Source organism: Denticeps clupeoides, chromosome 6 (genome assembly GCF_900700375.1).
Source record: "Denticeps clupeoides chromosome 6, fDenClu1.1, whole genome shotgun sequence".
In the NCBI taxonomy this organism is placed as follows: Eukaryota; Metazoa; Chordata; class Actinopteri; order Clupeiformes; family Denticipitidae; genus Denticeps; species Denticeps clupeoides.
This window is the reverse complement of record NC_041712.1, coordinates 23,704,999-23,725,668: the sequence shown is the minus strand read 5'-3', so window position 1 is coordinate 23,725,668 and position 20,670 is coordinate 23,704,999. Positions and strand designations below refer to the sequence as shown.

Below are 20,670 nucleotides of genomic sequence, written 5' to 3'. Positions count from 1 at the left end.
ACGGGAAAGTGCTCCTCGGGCCTGATGGGTTCTAGCCGCGAGGCGTTTTGGCGCTTGTGAAGTGCGGCGCGAGTCTGAAAGCTCGGGCCGCCAAGACTGATGAGCCTTCAGCGGCGCTGCGCTGCGCCGCGCCGGGACGATATTTTTAGGCTGCGCGTCCACCAGGAGACACGAGAAAAGAAGCGGCCGACAAGGTGACCTGCTTTTTTTGAGATGATCGATTGTCTCACCTAAGGTAGCACACCCACCCCAAAAAAAAAAAAAAAAAAAAAAAAAAAAAAAACAGAACACAAAAAGAAGAATAGAAAAAAGGCTTGGCACAATTCGCCTGCATCTCAAATCCACCTCGAGTTCTGACCCTCATAAGGCAAGACCTCATGACACATGCTGATGATGCTGATACCCGCAGGTTCCCTGGAAGACATTGGATGGCTTTTCACCTTCTAAGCCTAAAATAAATGAAAAGAAGAAGAGTTGAGATGCTCCTTCCCATCGAGTTCTTCTCCCTCTCCCTCTCTCTCTTCCATCTGGTCTTTTTTTTTTTCCTCTGTTGCTCAGGGCGAGAGATTGAGCAGTTTGGTAGATTTGTTTGGGTAGTTGATAGCAAGGCTGATGGCGGCGATGTTCTTCAGAGCCTACGGAGAAACGAATAAGAAGTAAAAGAAATGAGTCTAAAAAGCTGCGAGGGATTTCTGAACATGGCCAGAGACTCTCGAAAGACACCCACACACAAGAAGCCCACAGAGCAAAAAAAAAAAAAACAATAAAATAATTAAAAATACATATGAGTGAGGTTCAACAAAAACTAGAAAGAGGAAAAAAAGAAAAGAATTATTAATCTTATAAAAAAAAAAAAAAACATCCCAAAATAATGTGATTTGAGGTCCCCCCCAACATCTGCATTCGGACCTTGACCACAAGAGCTAAAACTGTGCTGGTAACGGTGTTACCAGTCAGATTTCTTCGTATGACAACGCCTGCAATCGGAATCCTTTGTTCTTCCTTTCCGGTGTCGGAGCCCACTGGTGGCATTTTCAGCTGCTAATGAGAAATTCGCTCTTCCAGCCACTCCCGTCCCCTGGCTAACCGGAGATGAAGCGCCACCACGCCGGCTAACAGGAGGTAATTACTAAATGCATTAGTTCAAAGCGCCGCATCCCCCATCGCTCTCCCAGTCGCATGCACGGAGAGCGGTGGCGGTGAGCGGGGACCCGGTGCGAGTAAGCGCACGGACTCATGAATCATGGCAGCCTGTTGAAAATTATTTTGTTTTTCCCCTGAACCGGACCGGCTCCACCCCCGTGTGGGACGATAACGTGTGGCCCTTTATTTCTACACGGCGAAATAAACAAGAGCCAGAATTCACTTGCTCTCTCTTTCTGACCTTGGCCATACAGTTACAATAAAAATAAGATCTTAAAATTAAGAGGTAAGTGGTGAACTGTGGCCGCTTTGCCATTCCAAAATTAATATTTTAGGTAAATATATTTTTTTTACAATAAATCGGCATAAAAGAAAAATGTAATAATTCAATTAAGTCTACACGTAGGAGTAAAAAAAAGTAGCAGGTAAATGTGTATTGCAAGAAAAGATTCTTTTAACACGCTCTAAAGTCAGGTGGGATTCATTTACATTTACAACATTTACCAGACACCCTTATCCAGAGCGAATTACAATCAGTAGTTACAGGGACCGTCCGGACACGATGGTAGTAAGTGGGGTTTGAACCTGGGTCTTCTGGTTCACAGACGAGTCTGTTAACCACTAGGCTACTACCACCCTATGGAACGGAACCTCGGCAGGTCGGGTGGGTTTTAGTAAATTCTACGATGCTGACGGAACCTCGGCAGGTCGGGTGGGTTTTAGTAAACTCTACAATGCTGACGGAACCTCGGCAGGTCGGGTGGGTTTTAGTAAATTCGGAGATGCTGACGGAACCTCGGCAGGTCGGGTGGGTTTTAGTAAACTCTACGATGCTGACGGAACCTCGGCAGGTCGGGTGGGTTTTAGTAAACTCTACGATGCTGACGGAACCTCGGCAGGTCGGGTGGGTTTTAGTAAATTCTACGATGCTGACGGAACCTCGGCAGGTCGGGTGGGTTTTAGTAAACTCTACGATGCTGACGGAACCTCGGCAGGTCGGGTGGGTTTTAATAAATTCGGAGATGCTGACGGAACCTCGGCAGGTCGGGGTGGGTTTTAATAAATTCGGAGATGCTGACGGAACCTCGGCAGGTCGGGTGGGTTTTAGTAAACTCTACGATGCTGACGGAACCTCGGCAGGTCGGGTGGGTTTTAGTAAACTCTACGATGCTGACGGAACCTCGGCAGGTCGGGTGGGTTTTAGTAAACTCTACGATGCTGACGGAACCTCGGCAGGTCGAGTGGGTTTTAGTAAACTCTACGATGCTGACGGAACCTCGGCAGGTCGGGTGGGTTTTATTAAACTCTACGATGCTGACGGAACCTCGGCAGGTCGAGTGGGTTTTAGTAAACTCTACGATGCTGACGGAACCTCGGCAGGTGAGGTGGGTTTTAGTAACTTGGAGATGCTGACGGAACCTCGGCAGGTCGGGTGGGTTTTAGTAAATTCTACGATGCTGACGGAACCTCGGCAGGTCGAGTGGGTTTTAGTAAACTCGGAGATGCTGACGGAACCCTCGGCAGGTCGGGTGGGTTTTAGTAAATTCTACGATGCTGACGGAACCCTCGGCAGGTCGGGTGGGTTTTAGTAAACTCTACAATGCTGACGGAACCTCGGCAGGTCGGGTGGGTTTTTAGTAAACTCTACGATGCTGACGGAACCTCGGCAGGTCGGGTGGGTTTTAATAAATTCGGAGATGCTGACGGAACCTCGGCAGGTCGGGTGGGTTTTAGTAAACTCTACGATGCTGACGGAACCTCGGCAGGTCGAGTGGGTTTTAGTAAACTCTACAATGCTGACGGAACCTCGGCAGGTCGAGTGGGTTTTAGTAAACTCGGAGATGCTGACGGAACCTCGGCAGGTCGGGTGGGTTTTAGTAAACTGTACGATGCTGACGGAACCTCGGCAGGTCGGGTGGGTTTTAGTAAACTCTACAATGCTGAGGGAACCTCGGCAGGTCGAGTGGGTTTTAGTAATTCGGAGATGCTGACGGAACCTCGGCAGGTCGGGTGGGTTTAGTAAATTCGGAGATGCTGACGGAACCTCGGCAGGTCGGGTGAGTTTAGTAAATTCGGAGATTCTGACGGAACCTCGGCAGGTCGAGTGGGTTTTAGTAAACTCTACAATGCTGACGGAACCTCGGCAGGTCGGGTGGGTTTTAGTAAACTCGGAGATGCTGACGGAACCTCGGCAGGTCGAGTGGGTTTTAGTAAACTCGGAGATGCTGACGGAACCTCGGCAGGTCGGGTGGGTTTTAGTAAACTCTACAATGCTGACGGAACCTCGGCAGGTCGGGTGGGTTTTAGTAAATTCGGAGATGCTGACGGAACCTCGGCAGGTCGGGTGGGTTTTAGTAAATTCTACAATGCTGACGGAACCTCGGCAGGTCGGGTGGGTTTTAGTAAACTCTACAATGCTGACGGAACCTCGGCAGGTCGGGTGGGTTTTAGTAAACTCTACGATGCTGATGGAACCTCGGCAGGTCGGGTGGGTTTTAGTAAATTCTACGATGCTGACGGAACCTCGGCAGGTCGAGTGGGTTTTAGTAAACTCTACAATGCTGACGGAACCTCGGCAGGTCGAGTGGGTTTTATTAAACTCGGAGATGCTGACGGAACCTCGGCAGGTCGAGTGGGTTTTAGTAAACTCTACGATGCTGACGGAACCTCGGCAGGTGAGGTGGGTTTTAGTAAACTTGGAGATGCTGACGGAACCTCGGCAGGTCGGGTGGGTTTTAGTAAATTCTACGATGCTGACGGAACCTCGGCAGGTCGAGTGGGTTTTAGTAAACTCGGAGATGCTGACGGAACCTCGGCAGGTCGGGTGGGTTTTAGTAAATTCTACGATGCTGACGGAACCTCGGCAGGTCGGGTGGGTTTTAGTAAAGTCTACGATGCTGACGGAACCTCGGCAGGTCGGGTGGGTTTTAGTAAACTCTACGATGCTGACGGAACCTCGGCAGGTCGGGTGGGTTTTAGTAAAGTCTACGATGCTGACGGAACCTCGGCAGGTCGGGTGGGTTTTAGTAAACTCTACGATGCTGACGGAACCTCGGCAGGTCGGGTGGGTTTTAGTAAAGTCTACGATGCTGACGGAACCTCGGCAGGTCGGGTGGGTTTTAGTAAATTCGGAGATGCTGACGGAACCTCGGCACGTCGGGTGGGTTTTAATAAACTCTACGATGCTGACGGAACCTCGGCAGGTCGGGTGGGTTTTAGTAAACTCTACGATGCTGACGGAACCTCGGCAGGTCGGGGTGGGTTTTAATAATTCGGAGATGCTGACGGAACCTCGGCAGGTCGGGTGGGTTTTAGTAAACTCGGAGATGCTGACGGAACCTCGGCAGGTCGGGTGGGTTTTAGTAAATTCTACGATGCTGACGGAACCTCGGCAGGTCGGGTGGGTTTTAGTAAACTCTACAATGCTGACGGAACCTCGGCAGGTCGGGTGGGTTTTAGTAAACTCGGAGATGCTGACGGAACCTCGGCAGGTCGAGTGGGTTTTAGTAAACTCTATGATGCTGACGGAACCTCGGCAGGTCGGGTGGGTTTTAGTAAATTCTACGATGCTGACGGAACCTCGGCAGGTCGGGTGGGTTTTAGTAAATTCGGAGATGCTGACGGAACCTCGGCAGGTCGGGTGGGTTTTAGTAAATTCGGAGATGCTGACGGAACCTCGGCAGGTCGGGTGGGTTTTAGTAAATTCTACAATGCTGACGGAACCTCGGCAGGTCGGGTGGGTTTTAGTAAACTCTACGATGCTGACGGAACCTCGGCAGGTCGGGTGGGTTTTAATAAATTCGGAGATGCTGACGGAACCTCGGCAGGTCGGGTGGGTTTTAGTAAACTCTACGATGCTGACGGAACCTCGGCAGGTCGAGTGGGTTTTAGTAAACTCTACAATGCTGACGGAACCTCGGCAGGTCGAGTGGGTTTTAGTAAACTCGGAGATGCTGACGGAACCTCGGCAGGTCGGGTGGGTTTTAGTAAACTGTACGATGCTGACGGAACCTCGGCAGGTCGGGTGGGTTTTAGTAAACTCTACAATGCTGACGGAACCTCGGCAGGTCGAGTGGGTTTTAGTAAATTCGGAGATGCTGACGGAACCTCGGCAGGTCGGGTGGGTTTAGTAAATTCGGAGATGCTGACGGAACCTCGGCAGGTCGGGTGAGTTTAGTAAATTCGGAGATTCTGACGGAACCTCGGCAGGTCGAGTGGGTTTTAGTAAACTCTACAATGCTGACGGAACCTCGGCAGGTCGGGTGGGTTTTAGTAAACTCGGAGATGCTGACGGAACCTCGGCAGGTCGAGTGGGTTTTAGTAAACTCTACAATGCTGACGGAACCTCGGCAGGTCGGGTGGGTTTTAGTAAACTCGGGAGATGCTGACGGAACCTCGGCAGGTCGGGTGGGTTTTAGTAAACTCTACGATGCTGACGGAACCTCGGCAGGTCGGGTGGGTTTTAGTAAACTCGGGAGATGCTGACGGAACCTCGGCAGGTCGGGTGGGTTTTAGTAAACTCTACGATGCTGACGGAACCTCGGCAGGTCGGGTGGGTTTTAATAAATTCGGAGATGCTGACGGAACCTCGGCAGGTCGGGTGGGTTTTAATAAATTCGGAGATGCTGACGGAACCTCGGCAGGTCGGGTGGGTTTTAGTAAACTCTACGATGCTGACGGAACCTCGGCAGGTCGGGTGGGTTTTAGTAAACTCTACGATGCTGACGGAACCTCGGCAGGTCGAGTGGGTTTTAGTAAACTCTACGATGCTGACGGAACCTCGGCAGGTCGGGTGGGTTTTATTAAACTCTACGATGCTGACGGAACCTCGGCAGGTCGAGTGGGTTTTAGTAAACTCTACGATGCTGACGGAACCTCGGCAGGTGAGGTGGGTTTTAGTAAACTTGGAGATGCTGACGGAACCTCGGCAGGTCGGGTGGGTTTTAGTAAATTCTACGATGCTGACGGAACCTCGGCAGGTCGAGTGGGTTTTAGTAAACTCGGAGATGCTGACGGAACCTCGGCAGGTCGGGTGGGTTTTAGTAAATTCTACGATGCTGACGGAACCTCGGCAGGTCGGGTGGGTTTTAGTAAACTCTACAATGCTGACGGAACCTCGGCAGGTCGGGTGGGTTTTAGTAAACTCTACGATGCTGACGGAACCTCGGCAGGTCGGGTGGGTTTTAATAAATTCGGAGATGCTGACGGAACCTCGGCAGGTCGGGTGGGTTTTAGTAAACTCTACGATGCTGACGGAACCTCGGCAGGTCGAGTGGGTTTTAGTAAACTCTACAATGCTGACGGAACCTCGGCAGGTCGAGTGGGTTTTAGTAAACTCGGAGATGCTGACGGAACCTCGGCAGGTCGGGTGGGTTTTAGTAAACTGTACGATGCTGACGGAACCTCGGCAGGTCGGGTGGGTTTTAGTAAACTCTACAATGCTGACGGAACCTCGGCAGGTCGAGTGGGTTTTAGTAAATTCGGAGATGCTGACGGAACCTCGGCAGGTCGGGTGGGTTTAGTAAATTCGGAGATGCTGACGGAACCTCGGCAGGTCGGGTGGGTTTTAGTAAACTCGGAGATGCTGACGGAACCTCGGCAGGTCGAGTGGGTTTTAGTAAATTCTACAATGCTGACGGAACCTCGGCAGGTCGGGTGGGTTTTAGTAAACTCTACGATGCTGACGGAACCTCGGCAGGTCGGGTGGGTTTTAATAAATTCGGAGATGCTGACGGAACCTCGGCAGGTCGGGTGGGTTTTAGTAAACTCTACGATGCTGACGGAACCTCGGCAGGTCGAGTGGGTTTTAGTAAACTCTACAATGCTGACGGAACCTCGGCAGGTCGGGTGGGTTTTAGTAAACTCGGAGATGCTGACGGAACCTCGGCAGGTCGAGTGGGTTTTAGTAAACTCGGAGATGCTGACGGAACCTCGGCAGGTCGGGTGGGTTTTAGTAAACTCTACGATGCTGACGGAACCCTCGGCAGGTCGAGTGGGTTTTAGTAAACTCTACGATGCTGACGGAACCTCGGCAGGTCGGGTGGGTTTTAGTAAACTCTACGATGCTGACGGAACCTCGGCAGGTCGAGTGGGTTTTAGTAAACTGTACGATGCTGACGGAACCTCGGCAGGTCGGGTGGGTTTTAGTAAAGTCTACGATGCTGACGGAACCTCGGCAGGTCGGGTGGGTTTTAGTAAACTCTACGATGCTGACGGAACCTCGGCAGGTCGAGTGGGTTTTAGTAAACTGTACGATGCTGACGGAACCTCGGCAGGTCAGGTGGGTTTTAGTAAACTCTACAATGCTGACGGAACCTCGGCAGGTCAGGTAGCGTTCTAGACTGCAGACGTACCTGCGCGGTTCTTCCCAGGAGCTGCTCCTTGGTGGTGAGCGCCAGCAGATACTCCTGCAAGATGCCCTGGTCCTGGAGGAGAGAGAGAGAGAGAGGACAGGATGAACTCGCAGCACGGGACTTCCCGGCTAACAGAAGGAACGACTTCGCCAACGAGACGTGAGATGCGGCCTCGGCCAAAAACGCTTTCGCCCCGAAGGACACGCCGGTTGATTTAGGGCTAAACACGCCGGGCGCCAGACACCGCAGGCCTGATTCCCCAGCGCTTATTTTTACACTTTCATCCTCTGTGCTTGAATTTCACTTATTCACACAGGGATGAGACGAAAGGATAAAAGTTGTCTGTACAGGAAAAATGGCTGAAAAAATGTACACAAAATGCGAGTTTCCGGCAGGCGCGTTACTCCAGCTCCTCCGAACGGCCCGGCAGCAGCCGGCTCAGGTGACCGCGTTTAGAAGACGGCTCTTCTGATGGAGGCGGAATGTGCAGGAGGTGGTTAATAAAGTTAATAAATCAGCCGAGTACACTTAGTACAGGAAGCAGGCGACACTCGAGCCACTACATCGTTCTGCACAGTTCTGGGAAGGATATTCATTTATCTCATTTATTAAGCCAGGTATGTTGTCGTGAGTTAAAAACAAGGATTGCTTGGGCGTACAGTAATTAACACGTTATTTTTGATGGCCCTATTTTTACAGCATTTATCAGACGCCCAGAGCGACTTACAGTCAGTAGTTACAGGGACAGTCCCCCCCCCTGGAGACACTCAGGGTTAAGTGTCTTGCTCAGGGACACGATGGTAGTAAGCGGGATTTGAACCTGGGTCTTCTGGTTCATAGGCGAGTGTGTTACCTGCTAGGCTACTACCTTTTTTAAATGAAAGTGAAGTGATTGTCATTGTGAAACACTGCAGCACAGCACACGGTATCTGTATTTAACCATCACCCTTGGTGAGCAGTGGGCAGCCATGACAGGCGCCCGGGGAGCAGTGTGTGGGGACGGTGATTTGCTCAGTGGCACCTTGGCGGTTTGTGATTTGAACCCCCCACCATTTCCTTAGCTGCTAGCCCCCCAATGCCCACTAAGTATTGTCAAATAAGAAATGAACCTGCCCTATTTACATTTTATGCCATTTACCAGACGTCCTTATCCAGAGCATCTTACAGTCAGTAGTTACAGGGACAGTCCCCCCCTGGAGACACTCAGGGTTAAGTATCTTGCTCAAGGACAGGATGGTAGTATGTGGGGTTTGAACCTGGGACTTTGTGGTCTTCGGGATCATATGTGGGTGGCTACTACCAGTCCAGATGTAATTTTCTGCAAGAGATCACGCATCACTACGGCAACGGCAGGGAGGGGACACCAGCAGGGTCCGTGCGGTTTTTGAGCCAGTGATCTCTGTGCGATGGAAAAAGCGAATCGCAGCTCATCACGCTGTGCAGTGTAAACGTCGACTGTTTGAAGAGGCTCGTCCGGGTCCTGCCTTCACCAACTGCTACCTGAACGCGAGCGGCATGTCAACACGCCGCGCCAACCGGAGCAAGGGTGTTCCCCCCACGTCACCACGCGGCAGCGCCAACCTGATGGCCAACTGCCAGCGGTGCATGAAGATGAGCCCTGTGTCAACTGAACAGTTGTTTACACACACGCACCCAGGATTATACAGCGCTTAACACCAGTCGTCCCTCAGGAACACCACCTGCACCAGCAGAAACCACACATACACACACACACACACACACACACACACACACACACACACACACACACACACACACACTGATGGTGAGGCAGCGAGATGGAAACAGATAAGCTGAGGGAGTGTGAAAGTTACCAGGAAACAGACAAAACAGCTTCTCTTTCTTTTCGAAGAGCTGTAATGAGAGTCTGTGGGGACGTGGTGCCACCACCACATGTTCTCTCTGGGCGTGTTCCCTCCACCGGCTCCCAGTAGCTGCACGCATCAGGTTCAAAATACTGATGCTGGCCTACAAAGCCAAACATGGAGTAGCACCATCCTACCTCACAGCCCTTATTACACCTCACACTGCACCTCGTATACTCCGAGCCTCCAGTACTGCTCGCCTGGTCCCTCCATCTCTGAAGGTAAAAGGAAGACGCTCATCTAGACTCTTCTCCGTCTTGGCCCCTCGGTGGTGGAATGAAGTTCCCCTCAAGGTCAGAACAGCTCAGTAACTGAGTACTTTCAAACGGCAGCTCAAGACCTTCCTCTTTAGAGAACATTTAGATGAACTTGTAACCTTCGTATGTATAGAAACTACAACAGAGTGAATAAAAAGACCGTATTCATAGTTGGGAGTCATCATCGATGGTAACATGGAAGCACGTTGTAAGTCGCTCTGGATAAGGGCGTCCGCCAAATGCCTTAAATGTAAATGTGCGCGTGAGGTAGAGAGAGAGAGAGGGCAGTATCTCCCTGGCACTATTCACGACGGCGCACATTGTCAAATGTAATCATGCACGTCCTCTAGATTAACAGAAATAAGCAGACAAAAACAGGAAGTGACTGCCGGTTATCTGTATGTTGGGGAGGAGGAACTAACTGCCCACCCAGCCCTTTCTGTTGGTGTGTAATTACTCCTGGCACCCAGAAAATTTGCGCTAATGATGTTTGAATGAAATACATTTAACACGACTGACAGCTCTGACACAGCTTACGTCCTCCTTCTGGAGGATTGAAACCCCTATATCCCTAATATCCCTTGTACACAAAGGTGACCACGCCCACTACCCACACCAACATGCGGGTTATCAGCACTGCAATTCAAGACTCGTGCCAGGTAAATACGGCCCTATACGACACGTTAAATTCTACTTTTTAAATCATTTATCCACACACGCATGCAGATGGTGAGGTCCACTACTGCCCCCCACTGGTTATATATGACGCCACAGCCTCCTCACTGGTGTCAGAGGCCGGGAACACTGCACCGCCTGCCTACACACATGCTGTTCCCGTCCGGCCGGTCTGGAAATGGAGTTCGGAACAGTTGGAACCCAGGAATGTGAAGAGTAAAAAAAGCGCTCAGTCCAGAATAGTCTTCATTTTTTAAAAAACAAGTTCCTTTTTGTTGCCAACTATGGGTATCATTTTAACATAACCATTCAATCAATGGGCTAATTCCGCAAAAAGAAAAAAAAAAAAAAAATTATTTGAACAATGGACGGACATTTTTCTCTTTCTCTCTCTCTCTTGAGTCAAGATCTTTATCTAGGAAGCAGGAGGAGGACAGCTGTACAATAACACTGTTCCATCACACAACAGTGGTTAGAGCGCGCGCGCACACACACGCACACACACACACACCAGAGAACAGAACATACACAACTAGAACAGCAGCAGTCCAGAACCCCACTTACTACCATCGTGTCCTTGAGCAAGACCTATAACCCTGAGTGTCTCCAGGGGGGGACTGTCCCTGTAACTACTGATTGTAAGTCGCTCTGGATAAGGGCATCTGGTTAATGCAGTAAATGTAAATCATCTTATTAACAATGAAATGCTTTGTAAAATGGTAAATAATCATGGCTGTAAAAATGAAAAAGCTGACTGCTTTCTTGAACATATTTGAGATCTGTCTAGTTTTGCACGAGTGAAGGCGGGTGCAGGGTGTGAGCAGGATGTGGGCGTGGCTCCCTCACCATGGCCTTGGCCTCGGCGATGAAGAAGAGCTCGGTCAAGGCGCGGTGCAGCGGCAGCAGCACGCTGAGGCTGCTGGGATCCTGACCCACGCCAACCTCCATCGAGGAGAAGAGCTGCCACAGCGGCTGCAGCAGGGTCAGGTCGCAGCTCCTAAACACACAAGACGCATGGTGTCACCGTCTGATTAATTATGTGCAAATGAACTGATTATTTTATTAAATCACTGGGTATTAATCACAGACTGTCTGTAATCCGGCCTGATGTCACCGCAGCATGTCAGACCAGGCATGGGCCGTGGAAAATATGCAAACCACTACTTGGGTAAATGGCTCCATCGCCATGACAACAATAAAGGGCGGAAGATTCTAGATGGAGTTTTATGCAAAGGCTTTGTAAATGCGACCACAAAAATGCACACGTGCACGCATGCACGCACAGACACACACACACACACACACACACACACACACACACACACACACACACACACAACTGCGACAAAGTTGCAAACAGAGCATGAGCTGTGATTGGCTGCTGGGATGGATAGATGAACAGGGTTCGTGGCACTGTACAATAGGACCCAGATTTGCCCCATTTCAGTCAATCGTGACTCTCTAGCCTATGAGCCCTTCCCTACTTAGTTCAGAAAATGTCAGCACAATGCATTGAATCTTGGGATACGTTGGTCTGAACAGAACAGGTGGAAAGCCTCCATACATCTCCTATTAAAAGCTGGGGGAGGAGCTTCGGTGCGCTTATCAATCCACATTCTTCTCTGTACTTTGAAGTACGCATCCAGCATAGATGGACTCAACATGATTAACATAATTACATTATTATTACTCAACATTATTAACATCACCTCTGGCTGGTTGTTTACTGGATACTGAATGGCATGATGGGACATGGAACACAGATTCTCACCACTGTGAAGGGCAGAGGAGAATACGCAGCAGCAGGTGGATCGCCTTCAGTCGCTGATTTCCTGTTTGCCGACAAGCCACGCCCACCTGCCACTCCCAAATGTCAGCCAGGGGGAGGTGGCCTAACGTCTCTTCATCTGCAAGCATCTGCTTCAGGATCTCAAAGCCTGGTTTGAACAATAAAAAAAAAAAAAGACATTTTATAAACGGCCAATTAAAGCATACAGGGAACTTCAGGAACTCCTGATAGGACACAAATAGAAGATAATTTGTTCGTAATTTCTGCCCGTCTTAAGTTCAATACTGTTGGTAAGCTGTGCAAATGGAGACCCCTGCCGAGAGGCGAAATTCTCCTAGGAAATCCTTCCAGGAATAGAAGAACTGTTTAGCTCTCTGCAATATTGCTCCCAGTACAGGGAGGCCAGGGAAGGAAAACCTCAACAGGTAATCTGGGAATGTTCTAGATTCGACAGATGCTGTATGACATTAAATACGGCAGGGGTAAATTATGTTATTTAAAACACAGTTTTATATATACATGAGTGGTTTCTGTGGGCAGCATCATTCCCATCATGCCCATAATTTGGGTGTGACCTGGAAAAAGAAGTGAGAAAGTGACAGAGACCCACCGGTTTGGAAGCGTCCCCGATGGCCTCCTGTCACAGTGAACCTGTAGCCCCACTCCGTGTTGCTCATGTCCGAGATGAATCGGTAGTAAAGTGTGTCCCCTGCAGGAGAATGCGGTCACCAGCATTCAGGCACAGTCACACACACATAACACTCTCTAGCCTCAACACACACAACCGACTGGCCGAAATGCAAAGTCACGCTGTATACATCCAGGTTTTAATACATTTAGAATAGAATCTAGGATCACATATACCATCTGGGATGCATAAACTGCAGTTCCTGCATTAGAACTGTAAAACACCATCGTGCTGCACGTCCTTCAGACCTTTTTGACGTGACTTGAAACAAGACGTAAATGCTGGTCATGTGACGATAGATATATCATGTAATGTATTAACTAATAAAAATGAGACAAAATGTCTTCATTTTTGTTGAGATGAGATGTTATTTCTTCTCGTTTAATCCCGTTATTATTATTATTATTTCAGATGATGTAATTTCCTCAATTACCATTACTTAGATTTCAGGATGCTTGTGGTGGGTTATATATTTATGGTGTTGGGAGAGCAGATGGCAGGGAGAAAAAGACAAAGAAACATTTGGATGCTTTCTTTACAATGAAGGGGAAAAGAAAACCGAACATGTGTCGAAAAACACGGGGAGAAATGAGTCAGCTGGAAATGATGTAAAGAATTCTTGAGTCTATACGGTAACAACAATATAATAATCAGATAACATTGTATTAATTGTGAAATGGGTTTGACTAAAAGAAAGAAAAGAGACTAAAATAAATTTTCGTTGACTAAAACTTGACTAAAATGGTCATGGATAAATCTGACTAAAATAATCAGAGATTTAGTCAACTGAAACTTGTCTAGACTAAAATGAGCATGGACACGATTAAGAGTAATAAAGACTAAAATGACAGCTGGACACAAACACTGGACTAAAATTAAGACAGGCCGCCAAAAATACCTTTTCTACTCTATAGCCTCTGCAGCCAGGCTGCTACACTTTCCAGACCATCTACATGGTCCTTTTTTAATTAGTATGCTTTAATCCAGTTCTAAAGCCTTTAAAAGTTCTCCATCACTAGCTGTATATGAGCTGAAAGAGAAAGGCCTGCTCTGATTGGATGAGAGGTAACCCGTTCGTACAGTTCAGCATCAGGTACGTGTGTGTGTGTGTGTTTTCTGACACCGAATCCTCACCGGGGATCTCGAAGTCGGCCCATTTCTGGTGGGAGCCACTGAAGTTGTGGAGGTCCTGCAGGAAGTCGCTGCTGCTGGACACGATGAGCTCATCACAGCCCTCCTCCGTGTGGCAGCGCGAGTCGAACTTCACAGACAGGTAGATGGCGCCGGGGATGTGCACCTTGTCCTGGGTCAAAATGAAATGCAGCCATGAGGCCAACTACGTTTTCTAAAACAGTGGCGTAATTTTTATTTTATTTTTTTAACAATAAATCGCTGTAAATTGCAGTTGTTGTTTTTTTTTAATAAACAATCCATTTGCGCAACCAGGCACAAAGTAAAGGCCATGACGGGGAGGGGGATGGATGCTTCAGTAACATGAGCAGACGATTAAACATGCTATTATTTTGCAAATGAAATGAATAAAATCAACATGCTATTAATGCAAGATCATTAATATAATTATTAATCGGAATGATGTGATTACATTGGGGGGTTATATTGGTCCTGTAACCCTGCCAAATTAATGCCTACGCACGAGGCGCTTACAGGCCGCACAGAATTGGTGAAGTTTTATTCTGTAATGGTTCTTTAACGGAATGTTTTTTGTGAAAATTAGCGTCGTTGCTAGGTAACATGTTAAAAATACTGTAAGATCAAGATTTTTAACATCAAGAACATGGTCCCAGAAGGCTAAACTCATCAGTCGTTCCAGCCACGCCGCCAAGCCCGGATGCAGTCGGAATGTTTCTGATGTGCAGACTGTGGGAAAGCGGGCGGGGCGCCGGACACCACCTCACCTGGAAGTTGGTATCGTTGTCATACGGGTGTTTGGATTCGCGCACCTGCACCGCCATCCCCGGCTCCTCCATGAACTGGCAGGCGGTCAAGGACAAACTACCCAGCATGCCCTGCGTGCAGCCCTTCAAAACCTTCTGCAGGATCTGAGGCAGGGAGAGTGGTTTTTTTTACAGGTGTTGTATACTGTGAAGTGTATAAAGGCACACACACACACACACACACACACACACACACACACACACACACACACCCTTTCCCACAGCGGCCGCTCCTCTAGCTGCATCAGCATGTCCAGGACGTAGGCCATGTGCGATGCTCCGCTCAACTCCAGGTCCTCCTCTCGTATCGGCGTCCCGAGCGGCCAATCGGCCAGCAGCGAGGCCAGCACGTGCCGCGCGTACAGGATGGCAATGGCCTCGTTCACCTTGAACAGGTACTGCCGCACGGCCTTGTTGCTGCGCGCGTCCAGCTCCTTGTGCAGGAGGGCGGAGCTCTTGGTGCGCCGCTGCTTGGCGTAGCTGAGCTGCAGGTCGCTTTCGGTGTTGGTGATCAGCTTCTGAGTCACGGCCGCGCTTTCCTCCGTTGCCCGTTCGCACCGACTTGGCTTGGACTAGATAGAGGACGACAGACAGCGAACAAGATACGTTTACCGCATTTACCAGGCGCCCTTATCCAGAGCGACTTAGTAGTTACAGGGACAGTCCCCCCCTGGAGACACTCAGGGTTAAGTGTCTTGCTCAGGGACACGATGGTAGTAAGTGGGGTTTGAACCTGGGTCTTCTGGTTCATAGGCGAGTGTGTCACCCGCTAGGCTACTAGCACCCAAGATGGATGAATGGCATCAGCAGCCGAGGTCACGTTTGTGACGTCCAGGGACAGCCCAGGTGTACAACGTGTTAGTAGTGTGGCGCAAAGAGGCAAACGGAGGAGAAAAGGGAGGAGATTAACGCTGCCCTGCACGTGGGCGTGTCACGTATCCACAGGAAAGGGTTCCCCTTTTAAACTTAAACTCATTAAACTTCACTTTCTGGGTGTCAGAAAGAATTACACACGTAAAAAAAGCATTTACCTGTTTAAATGACATTAGTGAACACTTGCATCACATCTTATTCAGCGGCAGGAAAATACAGCAAACGTGAATCATTTACATTTACAGCATTTACCAGACGGTCTTATCCAGAGCGACTTACAATCAGTAGTTACAGGGACAGTCCCCACCTGGAGACACTCAGGGTTAAGTGTCCTGCTCAGGGACACGATGGTAGTAAGCGGGACTTGGAGACTTCTGGTTCATAGGCGAGTGTGTTACACACTTGGCTACAACCACCCATCAGGAAGTCCCAGGCTCACTTGAAGCCATGTAACCATGAGCCTCAGCTCACTGCTGGAATGGAACGGAGAAGTGAGCTCACCACACAGGGCATCACGATCATGTCGGTGTCCACCGCCTTGGTGCTGCGCTCCCCAGACCACGGCCGCTTGGACGGCTGCCACTTCTGCGCCAGCGTTCGAATCGTCTCGTCCGTTTTGATCCTGTCGCCGTCGAACCTGAACACAGAACGGAACGAAGGACGGTCATTAACTCAAACACATAAACCGCAAGCACACGCCGTGCATCTGCTCTGCTGCTACTACATTAGATTACACTACAGTTCACACTCATTCGACTTGTTTTTTTTCCACTCTTGTACAGTTTTGTATTTAGAAGTGAAGTGATTGAACTGATTGTCATTGTGATACACAGCACACGGTGCACACAGTGAAATTTGTCCTCTTCATTTAACCCATCACCCTGAGTGAGCAGTGGGCAGCCATGACAGGCGCCCGGGGAGCAGTGTGTGGGGACGGTGCTTTGCTCAGTGGCACCTCAGTGGTACCTTCTGATAACGGGGCTGCTAGGCCACCACTGCCACTTGTTTTTCGTTGTACTGTTGTACTAAATATGATTGTGCAATGACAATGAAGTCTTTAAACTTGAAAAGGACTGAATTTGAGAAAAACACAAACAAGTTTTTCCAAACTAATCTATCCAAATCTCTGTAATCTCTGTAAAAGGTAAATCTTCATACAATACAAATTAATAACAAGCAAAGGGAAATATTGTTGTAAAATGTTGAAGACTATGGCTGACAATGAAAATCCCAAACCTCAAAGTTATTAAAATTTTGCCTATGATCAATCAAAAGGCTAATAATAATAATAATAAATAAACCCCAAACTTCAAAATACAAAAATAAACAAAAATAAACATATTCTTGCATTTTTATTACGATGCACTCACCTCTTCTGCACCTCCAGGAAGAAGAAGTCGGTCCTCTTCATCTGAAGCTCGTACATCGCCCTCAGGATGTGCAGCGGGGCATTCAGGGCATCATGGGTAACCTGGGAAATAAAGCGAACTGGTCATGTGGTAGGTCCCAGTTTGACCAGCTTCTGAGGCCATTTTAACGTCCACCGTAGACGTGAAGCTGAGAAAGGAGGAGCTTGTGTAAACCTGGAAGCAGATCTTGGTCTCCTCGTCCAGCCCCTCCAGGGGGTCGGGCTGGCTGGGGTCGCTGTCGTCGGCGCAGCAGCTGGAGTGGTCCGACTCGTGCTCCTTCTCGCGCTCCTCCTCCCGCTCGCCGTCGGCGTCCTCCGCCATGGAGTGGATCTCGCGTTTGGAGGAGTACAGCATGACGGAGAGGATCTCCAGGTCGCGCAGGAGCCACATTTTACTGAAGCCCGTTCCCTTGCTGCACTTCCTGACCAGCAGCTGGGTCAGACCCGAGCCCCGGATGGCCTCCTGCGCCCGAGCGACGCCGTGCTTCTGCAACGAGCGGGTAAAGAACGCGCGGTGAGGTGGCGCCGCGGCGGGAGAGGTGGAAGGAGAAATCGGGGAGTTCGTGACCTTCAGGGTGTTGTAGAGGCCCTTCAGCGCCAGGGACAGGACCCAGGTGGCCTCCACCGCGTCCTGCGTGCCGCCGTCCACTCCGGCCTGTAGCAGGTGGCTGACGACGGAGACGAAGTCGTTCAGGTAGCGGGTCAGGTGGGCGGAGGTCGGTGTCGGGGTGGGGCCGTCGCCGCGCGGGTCTATGCTGCTGGTGGCGCTGCTACCGTCCTGGGCCTGGACCAACTGGTAGTCCTTTACTGCACAGGCGTTAAGAAGGAGCTATCACGCGACAGCGAGTATCAAATCGACTTTTTCCCCCCATTTGAATTTTTATTCGAATTTTAACGACATCAGACAAACAAAACTTGGTTTGTTGGTACAGGGTTACCAACATGTACATTAGAATAGTCTGAGGCTAAATGGAAATTCAGTCCATAACTGTAATCTGTATTGGAACTAATTATACGATCATGGCCAGATCATCCGATGCTGGTCCAAAAAAAGGTCCCGCTGGTTCTCCCCTGCGGTCCTTGATTCTGTGCAACAGAGGGACATCAGATGCCATCTCCATCCATGGCATCTGTCCATTCTTTCAAGTTCAGGGGCACAGTTGATTTCCAGTTTTTTTGCACTGGACGTGTGAAGCTTAACTGGTCTCATGACTCGATTACCAATGTGTCAATTATCGATGCATCACGATGCATCTCATCAGTTTTCCTACATGATGTCATGTTGTGTGTTCAAATACGTCAGTGAGATGACGCATTTGGTCGGATGTGCGTTCGGATTTGTTGGCATCAATTTCTGCCAAGATCCTGACAAACATTAAACAGCAAAGAGCGAATGGCAGTGAAATTCCAAATAAAAACATGTGGACGAGGCTGCACTCTACTCCGGCACTAGGAAATCACCAAGCAACGTCATTATAATATAAACAACCCTATTCTGCGCTGCACCTGCATCGATTATGAGATTCATTTCAACAGCAACGGACTCACCGGTCCTCCTCTTGCGGGTCTTCACATCCACCACGGCCGCTCGGTTCTTCTCGGTGAAATGTTTGAGCAGGATCACGCTGTGCTGCTCGTTGGCGTTGTCTATGAACACGGACTGGGTGCCCATACACAGGACCTGCGGTGACAGGTCACAGTGGCTCAGACACACATGGCGTGGGAAGTGACCGGCGGCATCATTCGAATGAACCTGGGCTCGTATCAGTCTTGCACAACCCATAACAGCAATTCTATTCAATTCTATGTGTATGGAAGCGAAACGCTAGACGCCATACCTCAGGGAAGCCCACGAGCACCAGGAGGGTGAAGAGATTGGTCCGCTTGAGTTGCTGTGGTAACTGCTGAACGCAGTGGTCTGTGAAAGCCCCGATGACTGTGGACCACTGGGGATAGACGTTCAGGTTGCGCAAGATGTCCGCCACCGAGCACGCCCAGTCCAGACCAATACGGCTGCCATGGAAACAGACTGTTACAATTCTCATAAAAATAAATAAAAAAACACTATCTGAATGACATTAGAATTGTTTCCATGGAAACAGACAGACTGTTACAATTCTCATAAAAAAAAAAAAAAATTCTGAATGACATTAGAATTGATTCCATGGAAACAGACAGACTGTTACAATTCTCATAAAAAAAAAAAAAAAATTCTGAATGACATTAGAATTGTTTCCATGGAAACAGACAGACTGTTACAATTCTCATTTAATAAAAAAAAATTCTGAATGACATTAGAATTGATTCCATGGAAACAGACGGACTGTTACAATTCTCATAAAAAAAAATAAAAAATTCTGAATGACATTAGAATTGCAGCCTTCTCACCTGTCCAGACACACCGCGCCCAGGCTGAAGAGCAGCTGGGTGGTCTTCCAGCCGGCGGTGTCCGGCGCGGCTCCGTCCCTCAGGCTGAGCAGCTTGTATCTGTCGGTCAGGCCCTCGCTGACCCCCGCGTCCGCCTCGGCCGGGGAGATGCGCAGCAGCAGCTGGCCCAGCAGCCCCAGCGTGAGGTGGTACGTCTCGTTCAGGCAGCCGGCGTTGGAGATGACCACCCGGAAGAGCAGGGGCAGGATGGGACTCAGGCTGGACAGGCACATGCTGCGGCCCTGAAAAGGTCAAAGGTTGAGGTGAACACAGCAGCAATGTGCCCATCACCCTTAGTGAGCAGTGGGCATTCCACTTCCTTACCCGCTAGGCCACCACTGCCCCTCTCATCCATTAAACCATGTTTATACTTTACTTTGAGGAAGTTGTGATGTGTAAAACCCTTATTTCATTGTACCACTTTGGCCGGGGGCAGCATGGCGGCCAGCAGCCCCAAGATCCGCTCCCTGGAGCACTCTGCGAACACGTGCTCCTGCAGCGGAACGCGCGTCTTCTCCTCAGGCTCCGTCACCTCCTCGGACACCGGGGAGGGAAGCACGTCTCCTTCCGACGCTGGAGCTGCGCTTGGAGAAAATGGCAATTCTGGTCACTGAGGTCACCTCCCCCCTCCAAAAATGTAAAAGGTGCACTATTAAAAACACAACTTGCAATGAAGAAATGATCATAATTCATGATGAATTATCCATGAACAACTGTGAATACATTAATTAATGTATGTGGAAAAATGTCATCGTACCCTCGCTGGACACGGACGGCGTCTTGCTCAGACTGGTGGAGTCCAGCGTATCCTGGGACAGCAGCTTCTTGCTGTACCCATCATGCTCCTGAGTGGCACCTACGGGTGCTTCTGCATCCTGCTCTGGGCATTTACTCTGCATCGAAAATAAAGTAGAAGAGATTTACAGCATTTATCAGATGCCCTTATCCAGAGCGACTTACAATCAGTATTTACAGGGACAGTCTCCCTGGAGCAACTTAAGGTTAAGTGTCTTGCTCAGGGACACAATGGTAGTAAGTGGGATTTGAACCTGGGTCTTCTGGTTCACAGGTGAGTCTCTTAACCACTAGGCTACGATGGTGTGATTAAAAAAAAAAAAAAGACCTCCCGTGAGTGAGATGTTTGTGTGTGTGTGTGTGTGCATGCATCTGCTTGTCGTTTACTTCACACTCTTTTCGGCTTTTTGACCTGTTCTGA

General features: G+C 49.3%; 1 protein-coding gene across 1 annotated transcript in view; it reads right to left on the bottom strand.

The window, feature by feature from the left end:
* Nucleotides 1-521: 521 nt before the first annotated feature.
* Nucleotides 522-20,670, bottom strand: part of zzef1 (zinc finger, ZZ-type with EF hand domain 1) — a 39,738-nt gene continuing 19,589 nt past the window's right edge. The window contains exons 38-54 of the mRNA XM_028983863.1: nt 20,212-20,347; nt 19,873-20,033; nt 19,416-19,696; nt 18,866-19,040; nt 18,576-18,708; nt 17,596-17,834; nt 17,203-17,514; nt 16,990-17,090; nt 16,121-16,256; nt 14,959-15,318; nt 14,708-14,851; nt 13,926-14,094; nt 12,714-12,812; nt 12,086-12,251; nt 11,161-11,311; nt 7,497-7,568; nt 522-635 (exon numbers count right to left, since the gene is read on the bottom strand). Of these exons, the coding sequence (XP_028839696.1) occupies nt 555-635; nt 7,497-7,568; nt 11,161-11,311; nt 12,086-12,251; nt 12,714-12,812; nt 13,926-14,094; nt 14,708-14,851; nt 14,959-15,318; nt 16,121-16,256; nt 16,990-17,090; nt 17,203-17,514; nt 17,596-17,834; nt 18,576-18,708; nt 18,866-19,040; nt 19,416-19,696; nt 19,873-20,033; nt 20,212-20,347 (2,916 nt within the window). The 3' untranslated portion in view covers nt 522-554. The remainder of the gene's footprint in view (nt 636-7,496; nt 7,569-11,160; nt 11,312-12,085; nt 12,252-12,713; nt 12,813-13,925; nt 14,095-14,707; nt 14,852-14,958; nt 15,319-16,120; nt 16,257-16,989; nt 17,091-17,202; nt 17,515-17,595; nt 17,835-18,575; nt 18,709-18,865; nt 19,041-19,415; nt 19,697-19,872; nt 20,034-20,211; nt 20,348-20,670) is intronic.